We start from the raw sequence: 16,686 nt of genomic DNA on the forward strand, positions 1-16,686 counted from the left end.
ATTGACACAAGTCAGATAACAGATGAGGTACTTTCTGATTACTTCTGGTTTCACTGCACGTTGCACAAACACAAACTGCACTCAAACTGCTGGGAGAAGAGGAATAGCCATGCTAATAACATGTACATTAATCGGATATTCCTTTGAGATCGATGATATATATCTTTGTGAGTATTTGTTTCTGTTTCAACTTCAACACATGCTTCAACACATGAATAATCAAAGACACATCATGTTTTCCATGAAGAGGGTATGAGAGGATAGAAATTCCCACAAAACTTCATTCCCTTCACACTGTCATTGATGTCTTAGTGGTTACTTGGAGGAGTAGTTCAACATATTAGGAATACATTTATTTGCTTTGTTGGAGAGAGTTAGTCTGCATTGGACGATTAAAACCACTGACCTTCTTTAAATATGAAGCTTAGCTTAGCACAAAGATCGGAAACAGGGGGAAACAGCTAAACTGGCCCTGTTCAAAGGTAAAGAAAACCTGCCTACAAGCACCATTACACCTCAGTAAGGGCTGGTTTATCCTAGAACAGAGCTACTTTGTTTGACCTGTCAGACCAAGTTGGAAACCAGAAGTATTTCATTTGTCTGAATGTCCCTGGAGAAGATAAACTCAGAAAACATGTGTTGCTCTTGCTTAAAATGATCAAGATATAATACACCACCTTTAATTAATGAGGTTTAGAGATGCTGATTTTCTGCTCAAACGTGTAAGCCATGAATTAGCCTTTTTCCTTTAACATATTGGGCCATAACTGCCGCTGAGGGCATGAGGTCAGGTCCTTGTTTTGTGTGTTTGTGAGTTTGTTAGTTTCGGCAGTCTGGAGGGAGTTTAGTGTACAGTTAAAAACCTCATCCTAATCTGCTTCCATTATTTTTACACAGTTCGTAATTTTTTTTACTGTATAATTGAATAAATGGAATACAAATAATCCGAATAGTAAAAATAAAAAAACATGATTATCTCATGATTTTCCAAAAACCTGACCACAGCCCTGCCCTCCTCCTCCTCCTCCTCCTCCTCTTCCTCCTCAGTCGCTCATTGGTTGGCGCGACTATATAAAGTTCCGCAGTGAGCCTGTCATTGACTGCTGCTTCACCGCTTCCCTCACTCACTGACCGAGACACGGGGGGGACACGGCCGCTTACCTGAGGGACTTATTCCATCATTTCCACTGCGGTTCCCGTTGACAGTCTGTCCGTTTCATTTGTCCCCACCATGAAGGAAAGAAGACTCGCTCAGCCTTTTGTAGCGAGGTGTAAACTCGTGTTGGTCGGGGACGTCCAATGCGGGAAAACAGCGATGTTACAAGTGTTGGCCAAGGACTGCTACCCAGAGGTATGAGGCTTCTCTACACATTTCATTTCATTTTCATTTTTTCATTTTTTTTTTTTTTTTGAAGCATCAGTTGTTAAATATTACTTTATCATCATAGAAGGACTTTTCTGACTTTTTAAAACGTTTTCCTACATTATACAATATATTATAGTTGTTGGGGTTTCCAATAACAAAAAAACAATTTATTGGGGTCAGTGCTACTTAACATGAATGTATTGAGATCCTAATGGTCTTATATACAGTATTTTGATAAATTCGTGTATATAAACTCCCGTGGGACCATTAATACAATGAAATTTATATAATTATTGGATGAGCATGTGGTAGGAGTGAAGTGAAGATTTCTGACTGTCACTAAGGTTTGCGACCTAGCCAGGTCTACACAGACTACTTCCAGACTGAGAGTGATGCCATGTATGTGTATGTGACACTGTATGTGTGGGTTAATATGTTAATATTAATTGATAAGTTTTGATTACTGTTTTTTTTTTTTTTTTTTTAGTCAGTCACTTAAAAATAACTGTGCTTCACACAAGATGTTTGTGTCTCATTTTTTATAATTATATATTTCATGCATGTTGCTGTTGGTCAGACTCAGTAAACCCATCACTGGTAACTTGTGATGACCATTTGTTCCTCATAGTAAATAATGAATAAGATCGTCATTATGTGATTTAAAAAAAACACAAGTTAAAGTGATTTCTGTCCTTCTTTGATTGTCCCTTTCTAGACTTACGTCCCTACTGTGTTTGAGAACTACACGGCCTGTCTGGAGCTTGAAGACCAGCGAGTTGAGCTCAGCCTCTGGGACACATCAGGTGAGGATGAGGCTCTATTTTGCATAACTTGAATAAAACTAAATGTCTTACAGACCGTTTAAAATCCACCCAATCTGTCATGGTCAATGTCTTGCGTTTGAGCAATGAGTTAAGTGGTCAGTTTCAGTGCCGTATTCATAGGTTGATTTGTGGAACTTGTTTACCCTCCCAGTAACACAGTCAGCCTGGAGTCGGGTAACAACTGTAAATGAAGCCCCCGCCCCCGTCCATTGTTTTACTGAAAGTGTTGTTGGTGTTTACCCAGGCGTCGCTATCTGTCAGTCCTGTTTTGATGCAGTTAAGCAGCTTTTCACTAGTGTGAAATCTGGTGAAAGAAAAGTGGTGCCAGCAGTGAAGGAGAGGCCTGAGCAACGAACGATGCTGGGATTACTTGCAGGACAAAATTAACAGTTTTACACATGGAATCCTCCAAACGATTGAATGAGCCAAATCTAATTAATGAAAGATCCCATGACCAAAGACAAATAGCGACCCTGGTTTGATAAACATAACCAAGTTATTACAAAGAATATTGGGAAGGCTAATTCGAACCAATAACAGCAGCATCTTGGTTATGACTTTATTCATCTAAAAACTAATGAGGCATTCCAGTCTGATCTGTAAGATTAGGTTATTACAGTATTTCTGGTGCTTTTTTTATCACTTGTATTATTGTTAATACAACTTGGGTTGCAACTTATGATTATTTCATCATCAATTAATCCTGCGACTAACTTCTCAATCAAATAATTAATCATTTTGCCTATAACATGTCAGAAAATTGTGTAAAATACCCATTATAATGTGCTAGAGCCTCAGGCAGTGTCTTCTGATTCCTCACTCATTCTTACCAACTGTCTGAAACCCAAAGATATTCAGTTTATGATGATGTGAAACAGAGAAAAGCAGCAAATCCTCATGTTTGAGATGCTGGTCTTGAAAAGTTAGCTGAGTGACTGTCGCTGTGGTATATGCTGTTGTTATTGTCTTGTACACTTGTTCATTTGGTGCAGACGGATCAGGGAGCCAACCTATTGAATTGGTAAATGTTTTTTTACAATCAGTAAAACAGCTGCAGGGATGATGTCGGCCAGATGCTCCTGACCTTTGACCTCTATGAGGAAGAAGTCGAGTTATCAACAAAGCGAAAGAAAGTCACACATCGTATTCAAGAAACAACCTTTACAACAAAGATCTAAACAAAAGCAGGTGATAATTTGAGACTTTATCATAAATACAAACTAGTGCTGAAATGATTAGTTGATTAATCATTTGATTTGCCCTTTAAACTGCAGGAGTGCCATTACTTTGCTGGCTCCAGCTTTTTAAATGTTGCCTTTCTCCATTTTATATAATTGTAAACTGAATATCTTTTAGTTGGACGGTTGGTTGAACAAAACAATTCACCTGAAGACGTCATCTTCACTTGTGGGAAACGAAAGAAAGACATTTTTCACAATTTTTTAGAAAAAAACATTTTTTAGACAAAATGATTAATCAAGATTCCTCAGTTGTGTCTTGAAAATGTGTTGTGTGCAGTATAGTTTTCTTTCATAACAGCACTAGCTGAGGCATTGTGCTCAGCGGAAGTTGAGCAGTGCCAGTTGGCCTGCAGAGGGGTTGTTTCACAGGGGAGAGGGGGATGCCTCGTCCATGCGGGGGGTGGAAGTCTGTGAGAGTGTGTGCAGGCGTGTGTGTGCGTGTGTGCATGCGTGCTTGTGTGTGCGTGTCCTGTCTTACTATGTGTGCAACTGTGTGTGTATGGCGTACAGTCGCTGTGAACAGAAGGTGCAAGTGAGGGATACTGAGAGAAAAGATATGCATGACCTCCTCACTGCCTTATGGTGTGTGCTGCCTAAAAAAAGGTCTTATGTAACTGAAGCCAGCACTGAACTAATGTAGGTTTGTCTGTTTATCTCCCACGGAGTGAAAACTTTCTGGACAGTCACCCTTTCCAGAGGAAAAATTGCATAAGACCTATTTACATTTGCAATACACACACACACACACACACACACACACACATACCCTCCTCTATTATCTCCATTTCTAACATTGCTCTAGATTAATATTGATTGACCTGCTAATCTGATTAATCTGCTAATCTGATTCATTGATTTTCATCACTTCTTCTTAGAACCAAAAGTGACTTACTTGAATTTCCTTTTGTAATTCAACCCAAAGATATTTCATTCACTTTCATTTATGACAAAGAAAAGCAGCAAATCCTAATGTTTGAAAAGTTGGAAATGGAGAATGTTTGTCATTTTTTCTTGAAAAATGACTGAAATGATTAATCAATTATCAAAATAGTTGCCGGTTCATTTTCTTTATCACTTTGCTCTGAAATGATCTTTAGCGAACAGAACAAAAGAGAAAAGGCCTAAAATTTAATGCTTCAAGTGTCACTGGAATTTTTCATTATCTGACATTTTGTAGACCAAACACTAAATTAATTAATACCAGATAATCAGCAGATTAATTGATTAAGGGAATAGCTGTTAGTCGAAGCCTAACAATCAGATATTTCAGTTTATTTTGCATCTTTTATAAAGACATGGACTATTTTATCTTTCTCTTGTTGTATGAAGAAGAGTCCAACTCCTTCCAGTGGCTTTCTTTCTTTGACAGAAGACAAGACAGTTTCAGTACATCAGCGGATTTTTGCTCAATTTAAATGGCTGTGCGTGTGTGTGCGTGTGTGTTTGCTTTGTGTGTTTGTGTGTCCAGGCAGGGGGCTGCCAATGTGTGGGAGTTGGTAGGTGCTCGAAGTTGTGTCCTCTTTAAAATCTCTCTGCTTCCTCTTTCTCCATCCTTACATCACCCTGGGTAGTTATGTGATGGGCGCTTTGATTCCCACTGAAAAAAATGTTATTGATAGACTGTAGTTGTATAAGTTGTCCTAGTTTGCAGAGTGAAGTTGAAGATTCAGAAAGACTGAGTAAACCAGAGTGTCTTTTTGGACAACTGTGCTTTTTTGATAGTAATATTATAGAAAAGGAAATGTATTCCTAAATGTCTCAAGAGACCACCAGGTCCATCAACACAACATGATTGTTAGTTCATTTGAAGCCTATTAGAAGTATCTATTCCTGGTATAATTATGTTCTCTTATTTTTGCAAGGAAAGCTTCTGGTGTACATTTGTCCCCCAAGGACAGGGGTAGGAAATTAAATCTTAGTGTTGGTGTGTGGGGAGTGATTAGGTGGCAGAGCGAGGACAATAGAGGGCTCACATCCTGTCAGTCTGTTTTTAGCACTGGAGCCTTCCTGAGAGTTAAAAAAAAATCTACATATTGTAAAGATGTGCTGTTTATGGAAATGGAAGCAGAATAAGTTCCCCTCACACCATAATTCACATTCTCATAACTAGGGTGACATTTTTATGTGTAACAATCAGGGTAGCCTGTCTGAGTGAGGTGATGAATAGAGATGATCCTCTGCATGTTATCATGCTGAGGATCAGCGTAATAGTTCCTCTGTAGTATAAGTGGTGGTTGAAAGTGATGCCCACAGCAACATTAATGACTTTGTGCTTAACTCTTGTCTCTAATTAGTGTGACTTCGACAGGCTGCACAAAACCCAATTTGCAATTGCAACCAAATATAAGTGACATATCAACATCCAAAAATGTTATAAACTTTGATAGCATGAATAAAGTTGTAACTTAAATCGACTATGACTCCACAGTTGTGCACTTTTTTTCATCAAATTTTGCACACTTCATCCCCACACAGTGCTGTAATGTTCTCAAACGCATATTTAGCAGAAATCATGGCTGTCATTAGCCAATAAGCATCAATTTGACAAGGTTAGAAATTTTCTTTAAGTGCAAAATGTTGAGGATATGTGCAACTGGTTTGAGAGTTTTGGCGTCATTGGCCACCAGAAGTTGTGATTGACTTTGACTTTCATGTTATGTGTGAGACTATTTCTTTGCTTTGAGCTGTAGTTTCAGCAGAGACTCTTGGAGTTGAGCCTGGTGAAGCAATTGTCAAAGAATAAATAGCATAACCCAATGGAAAATGGCAAAGTGACATTGCAGATTTTTTTACACTAGTACAGAGCCAGGCTAACAGTCTCCCACTGCTCCCAGTCTTTGTGCTAAGCTAAGCTAACTGGCTGCTGGCTGTCAATCTTCTCATCTAACTGTCACCAGAAAGCAAAGTGTGTTTCCCAAAATGTCAAGACTTTTACATTAAGAGAAATATTTTTACTTGTTCTAGCTATCTTTTATGTGAGTATAGAACATTTATTGATACAGGGATTTCATTTAACAGACATGGATTAATATTGCTTCATTTTGCTCAGACATAGTGTCTGTCTTTTGGCATTTCTTCATGGAAAAATCATGGAAAAGAGTAACGTATGATGAAAATTTCCCTTCTCAGGACATGTGGTACTTTCTTTTACTCATTTAAAAGTTTGGTGAATAAAGTTTGATATTGACTCATAATGGAAAGATGTGATTGGTACAGAGTTACACTGCCTGTGACTCACTGAGTAAGTTTACTTTCCTGGAAAATATCCTCCTAGTGGGAAGTTAAATTATTTGCACTGTTATCAGTTTGGCAGAGGTTTATGTTCTGTGTTTGTACTGTGCGAATGTGAGGAGGACGATTGTGAAAGAACATTATAATAGTGTCATCTGGACTGAGACCATAGAAAGAGACACTTAGTTTCTATTTCTGCTTTCTGACAGCAGGAAAACTAAAGGTTTTCATTTTCAAAGATGTTGTTTCAAGTTGAGCTCCTTTAATAACATGTTTATTTATATTTAAATAAACTTAACTCTGTGTCTGTTCTGTCTTCTTAGGTTCTCCCTACTACGACAACGTCAGGCCGCTCTGCTACAGCGACTCAGATGCAGTGCTCTTATGCTTTGATATCAGCCGACCAGACTCAGTCGACAGTGCGCTGAAGAAGGTATGAACAGCTGCAATGTGAACGAGACAGGATGACATCACCACAGTGTTACAGCCTCTTCATCTACATGAAGTCATATACATTTAAAAAATGCTGGTTTTGTGGGAAAACTATTTGCATCCACAGTATTTCTGGGTTGTTTTTGTACAGAGCTCTTTCCACAGTGAGACGCCTGAACAACGTGAACGTAATTAAATCTCATCCTCTTCACCCTCTTCTCATCTGAAAAACAACAAAACTGCATCACAGCCAACATCTGATAAGGAGCGGGACAGACAGCTGGCTGATAAAATCTTTATTTCATAGTCGAGACAAAATCAGTCAAGTATTAATACAGTTTAACGACAGCAGCTGCACTGTATCAACAACTATGTCAACATTTAAAATGCACAACAATGTTGTGACATATATTACCTGCGTCAAAAAAATTGCAGCTCCAGTGATTTGGATATTCTACTTGGCCATATTGCAATTTTGATTATATATATTTGGGCAGGCCTAATTATGAAATAGTGATTTAACAACCGATCAGCACCACATGTTAACCAGCAGCAGTCATTCCGAATCTTGCAGTGATAAAATTAATCTCTTATTATTGTGATGCTGTCTCACACAGTCAACATAAATGCAGGTTAATGGCAGCAGCTCTGCTGTGTATTCAGCTATACTGGAGTTTAAAATGAACGATCACAGTGAAAGTAGGGGCAACTAAATGTTGTCATCTAAACTATGCTGCCGCACAGCTTCGACCCTCACTGGGCTGGCTTAGGTCATTGTTTGTAAAAACACTGTTAACATCATACACACTGAAATAAGACGGGGTTTTCAGATGTACACACTCTGGGAGCCATATTGGAAAATCTTCTGAAAAATGCTGTTTTCATCTGGATGAAGGACTGAGACAGAAAAAAGATGTGTTTACAAATTTAACCGGCTCAATGTGTACACCTACTCTAAGTGATCACCTTCTTTATATAGTAATGTGTGCTCCCCTATTTTCACTTTTTATATGTTTAAAGTGAGAGTCTGGTGACACCTCTCTTTAATTTTCTTTGCAGTGGAAAGCAGAGATCCAGGATTTCTGCCCCAGCACACGGATCCTGTTAATAGGCTGTAAGACAGACCTGCGCACGGACGTATGCACGCGCATGGAGCTATCCAATCAGAAACAGAGTCCCATCTCCCATGAACAGGTTTGTTCCATGATATGACTTCTGTTTCCTCCTTTGTGTGTGTATTTAGGTTTTGCCCTGTGTCTAGACTGGGTACTTGTGGAAATCCCCCTTTGTTTTAATAGAGTCTAGCTTATGCTCAGTTTTACACCATATTCTTCCCCTCACATTGTAGGGTTCGTCCATGGCCAAGCAGCTGGGAGCAGAGGCTTACTTGGAGTGCTCGGCCTTCACATCAGAGAAGAGCATCCACAGTCTTTTCCGTACAGCAGCTCTGGCCTGCATGAACAAACTCCAGCCTGGCAATAAACCAAGCCCCGTCCGCCGCCTCTCCAAGAGGCTCCTCAATCTGCCCAGCAAGACAGAACTCCTCTCTTCCACCTTAAGCAAGGACAAGTCCAAGAGCTGCTCCATCATGTGAATACTGCTGGGATCATGCCGGAAAAAAAGAAAGCAAGGACAAGTGAACTATACTGTAGCCTGTTCAGCAGGGGTGCAGGGTCTGCAAGGGAGAGAGAGCAACAATGTGAATATGTACAAAGCCTCTCTCTCCTTTGCAGCCCAAGCTCCCTCAACCACTTCAAAAAGATCACTACCCTCTCTATATTCAACTCTGACACTGAACCTTTGATCATGACTTGTCACCAGCACTCAGCGCAGACACAGAGTGAAAAATGTTTGATGTTGGAAATATTTCAGATCAATTAGATAATCCTGTACAAAGAGAGGATAATAGGCACTTAAGGTGCAGACCTGTTTTCTCCTCACAGAAAGGTCGCTGTAACAGAGTCAGCTTAAATAAGGTCAGTGCCTCCTCTTCTCTAAGGGGAAAGTGGTTGAAAACACTGCATATGACTGCATTACCCTGATGAGTCCCTTTTTGAAATTCTATAGCAGTTCCCTTTCCCATCCATCTCTTGATTTGAATGTCCCTTTAAGGTCATGATACAGGCTGAGTTACTAGATGAAATGTAAAACCTGACAGTGCAGGGAGAGGTCTGTACAGCTTGGGGAATATAAAACAGTGGTCCTTGAAGAAATTATTCCCCCGCTGACCCCTCACAGTATTTCACAGGGGAATTAAAGCTGACAGTAGAGAAAACAGGGAGAGAAGGGCGGGACTTGGCAAGCAAGCGAGTGTTCATTTGCAAAGGCAGTGGGAGGACGAGCTGAGAGCACATCTGAAGGAGCGCAATGTGACTCAGCACTCACATGAGCCACAGAACAGTTTCGGGTGGACACGCTGTGACAAAAACAAACACAAAATCTGGGGCATGTAAAGACTGTCTGAACATGTTTTTGTCAGATCCCCTTTCATTACCCATCACCGCAGCAGTCTTAATTGTTTAGTGTTATTAACCATGAGCCTTGATTTTTTTTTTTTTTTGTGGTATTACATGATGCATCGTCTCACTCCTTGCTTCTTTAGCTGCTTAATGGCTCACTTTTTAAAACATGTTCCAGCTAAAAATGAAAGCATTCTTGTCTTCTTTTCACACAAGCCAAACTAGATGGATTGATATTAATGTACCAAAAAAGTTTGTTTTTTTTAATCCTCTGCCTCATTGATATTTGAAGAGTAATACTCCTCAATGGCAATGTCTCACGTGGGCTTGCTTCAGCAAGCTCCAGGTGCTGGCTTAAAAGAGTCCTCCACTAAGTTAGCATTGCACGCGTATAACATTGACAGACTCATGATGGACAGTTAAAAAGGATAAAAACTGATGCTGTACACCCAGAGATATCATCTCTTTTTTTAAATTCCACATATAACTTCTTCCTTGTCAAAAGCTGGCACCTACATTGACCACAACACAACGAGTTAGACAGAGTTGTGTGTGTGTGTTATGCTCATAGTGGCTAATGTAGCCTCAAGCTGCTAGCTTCAGGCAAAGATGAGAAGTGGGCTTCAGAGGTCTGCTATCTTTATACAACTCCTTTTTCCACATACTCTATGTAATAGTTCTTTCAAAGACTGGCAAACAGACTTTGATGTGTATAACTGGTGAAGTTGCCTTTAAGCTAAATTTTTCATTGTTATCAAAGGTGCCATTTTCTGCTTTGATATCTGCATGGTTGGTGTTAGATCCCAAGGCATGGGAGTAGGTGGTTGTACCCAACAGTGCAGAGCACTCATGAAATTGAAAGCTGACAGAGCAGGGATGAATATAATTAAGACTAAACTCCCCTGACTGAACATCACACAAATACCTGATAATCACCGGACCAGAAAAATGGCCATCAAGGAACAAGGTCGCTATAAACCTAGTGCACATCTACATTTGTCGCTGTAGACATTCACATATTTAGACCAATAAATTCCTCTAATCAATTCTTCAACTCTTTGGTGAGATTGGCAGATTCAAATGCAGGATGTCAGAGTCAATGGTGTTGTGTCAAAGATTGTTTGCATGTTGATATGTGTCACCTCACCTCAACTAAACCTTTTCCCTAACTTCAAACAGACATCTTATAAGATGCTTAACCTGACCCCAGGCTGAACTGAATCACAGGCTGGTCCTGTCTGGAGAAAGAGATTTTCCTTCCTCCTTCCATCCATTTTTCTTCTTATGCTTCAAAAATATTTAGATTTTATTTTTCAACTTCCCTGCAAAGTATCCTTGACATTTTCCACTTAGCTTTTTTTCTGGATGTTTCTACTGGCTTGTGGCTTGTGGCTGTCTGTGGTGTTTTTGTAGCCATTGATGTTGTTCTTGTATTCAGTTGAGTCGTCCGGTATTAGCAGCTGTTGACAGCTCAGCTAATGGAGGACTTGATGATTTGTAGGTTTGCACCGAGAAGCCCGGACTTCTCTGGATGTACAGAAGACTGGAATTTAACATGTTGCCTAGCAACAGTGTGAGCAGGACTCCTGTCTCCCGGGGGGGTGGGGGGGGGGGGCTCTCTGAGAGGGCGCCTCACCTTTTATTTGTAGCATTAGACAGAAGCCACAGCGAAGGTGATGGCTGGACATTTCAGGCAGCAGTGAACTGTTAAAGATCTTTACATGGTTTTAAGGACCCTGCACTAGTGGCACCTAGGAGTGGGTTTTTGGAAACAGCTGCCCTCTAAAACATGTCTCTACAGCTCTGCTGCAATCATTTCGCTTGTCTTGTTTGGAGCATTGTACTATCCCAAACAAGGATAGCACAATACACATTTCACTATACAGGGTTTCTGCAGTTTCAGTACCACATAGAATTAAATCTAATGCCTGTTTCATACTGTCCAAAGTATGAAGGTATGATGTGAACCAGAGAGGATGATATGGACTAGAATAATTTATTATTATATCACATTTTTCAGTACTTCCCAGCAGTAGGTCTATATAACCATAATTCCTAATGATAGAATTAATACAATTGCTGTGGTCTATGACCTGGTAAGCAACAGAAAATGATTTAGTGGATTAATTAGTGAAAAATGACTAATTTGTTTTTGTTGAAATCTCTTATGTGTTGATTGAGCTGATGATCTTCCTGGCTACTATAGCTGCAGTAGTAGATGGTGTTTGGCACAGGTCTGATAGTGCTGACTGAAACTCCACTAAAAATTATTGCACAGGCACCCGCAGCCCAAACCACTGTCATAACAATCCAATTTTTAGTTTAAAGGTGTGTAACTTTTCCTGAGAATGCAGTCACATACAGTAACATTTTAGAACAAACATAACTGCCTACAGCAGCCAAGATATGTCTGACTTTTTTCATTATATTTAAGGCTTTTAATACTTTCTAAGGACTTTTCTGAGATATTAAAGTCAATGCTTTTTAGGGCTTGCAAGACCTGCAGATACCCTGCGTTTCACAGTGTCTCTCTGGTTCGTTTTTGGCAGACAGACTTGTTTTGTTGTACATATCCTTCTTCTTAAAACTGTTCCCCCAAAAGAATGTTACTGAATCAAAACAAAATGTTTGTGTCAAGTTGCCAATTATGACTTAAATTATTGACTGAATTCTGTATTTGTTATTGTCATTTGCTATTTTCATCTTTAAATCTTTATTTAAATAAATATGTCTGAAGTTTATGTTAAAGTAAAATGTTTTTTCAGTTTTAAACCTGTTACATGATTATGAAGAAATGGAGAAATACCAGAAGAACTTTAAACACAACTAGTATAAATGCATATAATGAATGCATATATAAGCATTTTATATTGCACACCTTTCATGCAAGATATCAAAAATATGGGAAGACAGTTTTGTCTTACACCCTTTGAGTCCATTTATTTATTTTTTTAAAAATCTTTTTCTTTTCAGTCATATTAAAGAAGCCAGATTGCACCTCTCAGATTCAGGAGCTATATCAAATTAGAACAAATGATTATTTGGGTAATTTAATCAAATTCAAGGCTCCTTCAAAGAAACAAAGACTGATAGCTTGGCGCTATATTGTTTATTTTGTCTAAAGAAGGCACGATAATATATACTTGTTCCCAGGCCATGGGCACAGTAGTTCTCTACACTATTAAGGCCAAGATAGAGATAACATACTACTCTGACTGTGTGTCTGACTGAGAGGCCGACTGATTTACCCTAATTCCTGAGGGTTATGAACTGTAGCTCTCCAAAATAAAATAAAAGTGACTGAAGCTGTTTTAGCTCGTTGTTTTTTCAAATGAAGTGCAGTTGTTTTGTTGTTTTACCATGGTGTCCTCATTTTGCACATCATCATAAATCCTTTATGGTCAAAGTAACTACTAGCTAGCTTCAAACTGTATTTAATTCTAGTAAATCACACTAACAGAACTTAAATGCATTAACCTGTTAAGACTTTAATGTGTAACATTAGTAAGTATGAAAATAGGAATCCACATCACAAGCTGAAACATGACCTCCAGAAAAACTTTAATAAAATTTAAGGAAGCATTCCCTCAAGGTTCTATTAAAGTTCTACAAACATAACTTTTAGAGAACATTCCAGAAAAGTTCCTGGAAGGTTATGTTTGTAGAACTTTCAGAGAACCTTACGGGAACCCTTCGTTCTCTGAGGGTTCTCTGATGGTTCTCTGATGGTTTTTGCCGAGCTGTCAGAGAACATTAAGGGAATGTAAAAAAAAAAAAAAGTAAAAAAATCAAACACTGGTACTAAATACAGGGAAATTCGTTTATAAGCAGATGTTGATTTCCAGAGGCAATTTCTTGAAAGATTTACTCCATTTATATATAATTGGAAGAAAATATAATGGACTGCTATACTTAACTGATAAATAATAATAATTTAAAGTGGAGTCAGTATTTCCAAAATTGATGACTGTCTGATTGTAACAACGTATTTCTTTAATGCTGCTTTTTTTGGCCATGTCTGACCAACTTTTACCCTGTAAGTTTAAAAGATTACACAAATGAATAGTTTTTATAGATACTTAATGAGCAATATCAGGTACAGTCTTTTTCCCTGAAATAGACTTGTACCATTTTGGACATAAATTCTAACCATGAGAATTTATATCCAAAATGATACAAGTCTATTTCAGGGAAAAAGACTGTACCTGATATTGCTCATTAAATGAGAAAAAATACAGCTTTGCCAATTTCAGACAACATGGTGTCAAACAAGGTCAGACTCACTCAGTTTTCAATGGTGAATGAAAATGTTTATGTTAATTCTCTGAACAAAATATTTCTTCAAGCATACCAAAACTTGAGCATTTTTTTCAAAACGTTATTCCACTGCTACTGCTGTTCTTCTCCTCTATCTCTCTTTCTTTTCCTTATGTAACCAACCATCCTCTCTGACCTCCATTATTATATTTGTTTAGTCTTTCACTTGACTGATACTGTCTCTTATCGGGAACTCCCTGGCTACGTCCTGCTGTCACACTCTGCCCAACGATGATACGATGCGGATGAATGTTCATGTTCAAATGCCATTCCTGAACTATCACACACAGGATACAGCAGCGACTCATGACCTCCTTATCCATCACCTTTGTACAATGGGAGAAGAGGAAATTGTGAGAAAATACTCTGCATCCCCGGTCTCAGATAAATTTAATCTCTTGTCAACTCCACCATTGATTTTCTGCAGCTGGAAATATAGCCGTGCTTTGATCGTCTTTTGAATAAACTGGGCTGCCAGCGTGTGTGTCTGCGATGCTCCTCTTTTATCTTTTTCTACAGTTTCTCTGTCTCCCTGCGAATCTCACACAGATACATGCACACATACACACATTTATCAAAAACTGGCCCATGTACATTACATGTCTCTGGAAATCAGATAAACCTCTGATGAAGGCACACTGAGACTGTCATCCATGGCAGGTTGCTCCAAGGCATGATTATACTGCACATGGTGGATGTGGAACTCAAGCACTGCAGACCCAAGACTGCACCTTTCTGGATGAGGCTTTTTGTGGTGGTTTTGCTCCTGACTATGTCTAAACAGATTTTAAACAGAATTTCAAAATGTATTAGCTTTCCTGAATGGAGTTAGATGGGAAGTTCAAAACCGTACAGTAAATATGAAACTACAGCCAGCAGCTGGTTAGCTTAGCATAGTATAAAGATAAAAATATTATTGGCCGGGAGCAGAGCTTGGCTAGCTATTTCCCCTGTTTCCAGTCTTTATACTAAGCCAGTGATACTCATGCAGCTCACCCACAGACTGTATAAAAATGGAGGTAGACTCTGAGTCTTAAAAGTGAAGCCAATGAGGAAGTGCCTTAAACCTGCAACGTTGAGGGAATGTTCCCCGAAGGTTCTCTGATGGTTCTGCAAAAATAACTTTTAGAGAACATACCAGTAACACTGCTGGAAGCTTATGTTTGTAGAAATTTGGGAGAACCTTAAGGGAACGTTCCTCTAAGGTTCTCTGACAGGTCCACTTTCTCATCCAAATATGGTTTCTCGTGGTTTCAAAAAAACAAGACGGTGAAGGCCACATTACGATCTCAAGGCTTCAAAACAGCAGTTCACAGACCAATCGGTGACGTCACAGTGGGCTGCCACTTGACCCATCAAACAAAGCAAATAATTATATGATGATGGACTCAATAATGCTTAAGACACTGATAGCAGTATATAGTACAAACGTGAGACCTACCCTGACTCACTGCAGTGCTGCCAGTTCTAATGCTAGCCAACGTTGTGCATGAACAACAGAAATTGAGCCATTTGAAACCAAAGTCACAAACCAAACAGAGAAACATGATCAATTTTACTGTTTGCAGGGATTAGATATAGCTATATAGTTTTTATTCTTGCTTTAACTTTGTCTTTTTTTTTTTTTTAATAAATAACTTGAACCAAAAGAAAAACTAAAAAAAGAATAAAGGAAGAAAGGGCGACTGCACAGCTGATTTATTGATAAAATTACCTCCATGTTCATGATAGTTTCTGTAAATCGTTCCATGCTTGAAAATAGACCTACAGGCCAACAATGACACATGTATGGCACTGACATGTTGGATGTAAACTAATGAACAGGTCCGCAGCAAGTGATCTGTGCAGTCTAGACATTTTTTCATTCCTGAGTGGATGGATGATGCCTGCAGCAGAGACAATGCGAGTGTTGAGGATCAGGATCAGGAACCGGAGGGAGGATGATTTAGGGAAGAGTGCTGCCATCTGAAACCCTCTCGGGGAGTCAGGGAAAATGGTCACAGTGTAGCGTTGCTCATTACCACATAAGCACATCATCTATCAAGACATGGCAGCGCAGACACACACACACAAAACGTGCACACGATGCCGTCTCACACACACATATGTACGACCAACCTATCAGACCTCTCCACCACTGCAGCAGTGGAGAAGGAGGCAAAGGGCTGATGAGAGGATGAGGCTTTGCAAAACTACGGCATGCTGCCTGGTTACTGATGAGCTATCTGCAGACTGACATACTATATGGGTTACATTCCCTCACATGCCTGCGCACACGCACTGAGCACACACACAAACACACACATCCACGATAATAGTGAGCTTTGCCACAGCTGCTCTGACAGTGTCATCACTCCTGTCTCTGGATGGAAAATGGGGTTGTATGTCAGAAGGCTCAGCTGGGTGAGGGGCAGGGGAAGGAGTGTCCCATATGGGCATCTGCCTCTCTGTGGTTCTCTCCAGCAGACATGGCCACTATGATGTCTTTCCACTTTTTTTAAAATATATTTTTCTCACCTACTGTATGTCTACATTATCCATGTAGTGCTGTGGCATTTTGGGGAAACATGCCACTCTCGTGTCTGTCTGGTTGAAAAGGTGACAGCCAGTAGCCAGGTGGTTTAGCATATTATTAAAACTGGAAACAGAAGCCTGCAATCTTGGGTAACAAAATCCACCAACCAGCACCTCTAGAGCTCACTAATTAACACTGTATATATCTCATTTATTTAATCCAGGATAGTTATGGGGGTGGTCTCGATCTTTTCATCTAATTCTCAGCAAGAAAACAATAAGCATATTGCCAAAACCATTCA

At 39.4% G+C, this 16,686-nt stretch overlaps 1 protein-coding gene across 1 annotated transcript; it reads left to right on the forward strand.

The window, feature by feature from the left end:
• The first annotated feature begins 1,104 nt into the window (after window positions 1–1,104).
• On the forward strand, window positions 1,105–12,294 carry LOC139620840 (rho-related GTP-binding protein Rho6-like). Its single transcript, XM_071476788.1, has 5 exons — window positions 1,105–1,351; window positions 2,082–2,169; window positions 6,986–7,095; window positions 8,154–8,288; window positions 8,443–12,294. Exons 1-5 carry the CDS (start codon window positions 1,232–1,234, stop codon window positions 8,686–8,688), a joined length of 699 nt encoding a protein of 232 aa, XP_071332889.1. The 5' UTR covers window positions 1,105–1,231; the 3' UTR covers window positions 8,689–12,294.
• The last annotated feature ends 4,392 nt before the right edge of the window (window positions 12,295–16,686 follow it).

Source organism: Trachinotus anak, unplaced genomic scaffold (assembly GCF_046630095.1).
Source record: "Trachinotus anak isolate AG129_WGS33_773 ecotype Australia unplaced genomic scaffold, CSIRO_AGI_Tana_v1 ptg000004l, whole genome shotgun sequence".
In the NCBI taxonomy this organism is placed as follows: domain Eukaryota; kingdom Metazoa; phylum Chordata; class Actinopteri; order Carangiformes; family Carangidae; genus Trachinotus; species Trachinotus anak.

What these genes read in the sequence shown, in the direction of transcription:
- LOC139620840 (XM_071476788.1), top strand. Translation starts at nt 1,232, where the DNA reads ATGAAGGAAAGAAGACTCGCTCAGCCTTTTGTAGCGAGGTGTAAACTC. An exon ending in CAGCCTCTGGGACACATCAG is followed by an intron (nt 2,170 to 6,985) that starts GTGAGGATGAGG and finishes CTGTCTTCTTAG; the next exon opens with GTTCTCCCTACTACGACAAC. An exon ending in GTCCCATCTCCCATGAACAG is followed by an intron (nt 8,289 to 8,442) that starts GTTTGTTCCATG and finishes CTCACATTGTAG; the next exon opens with GGTTCGTCCATGGCCAAGCA.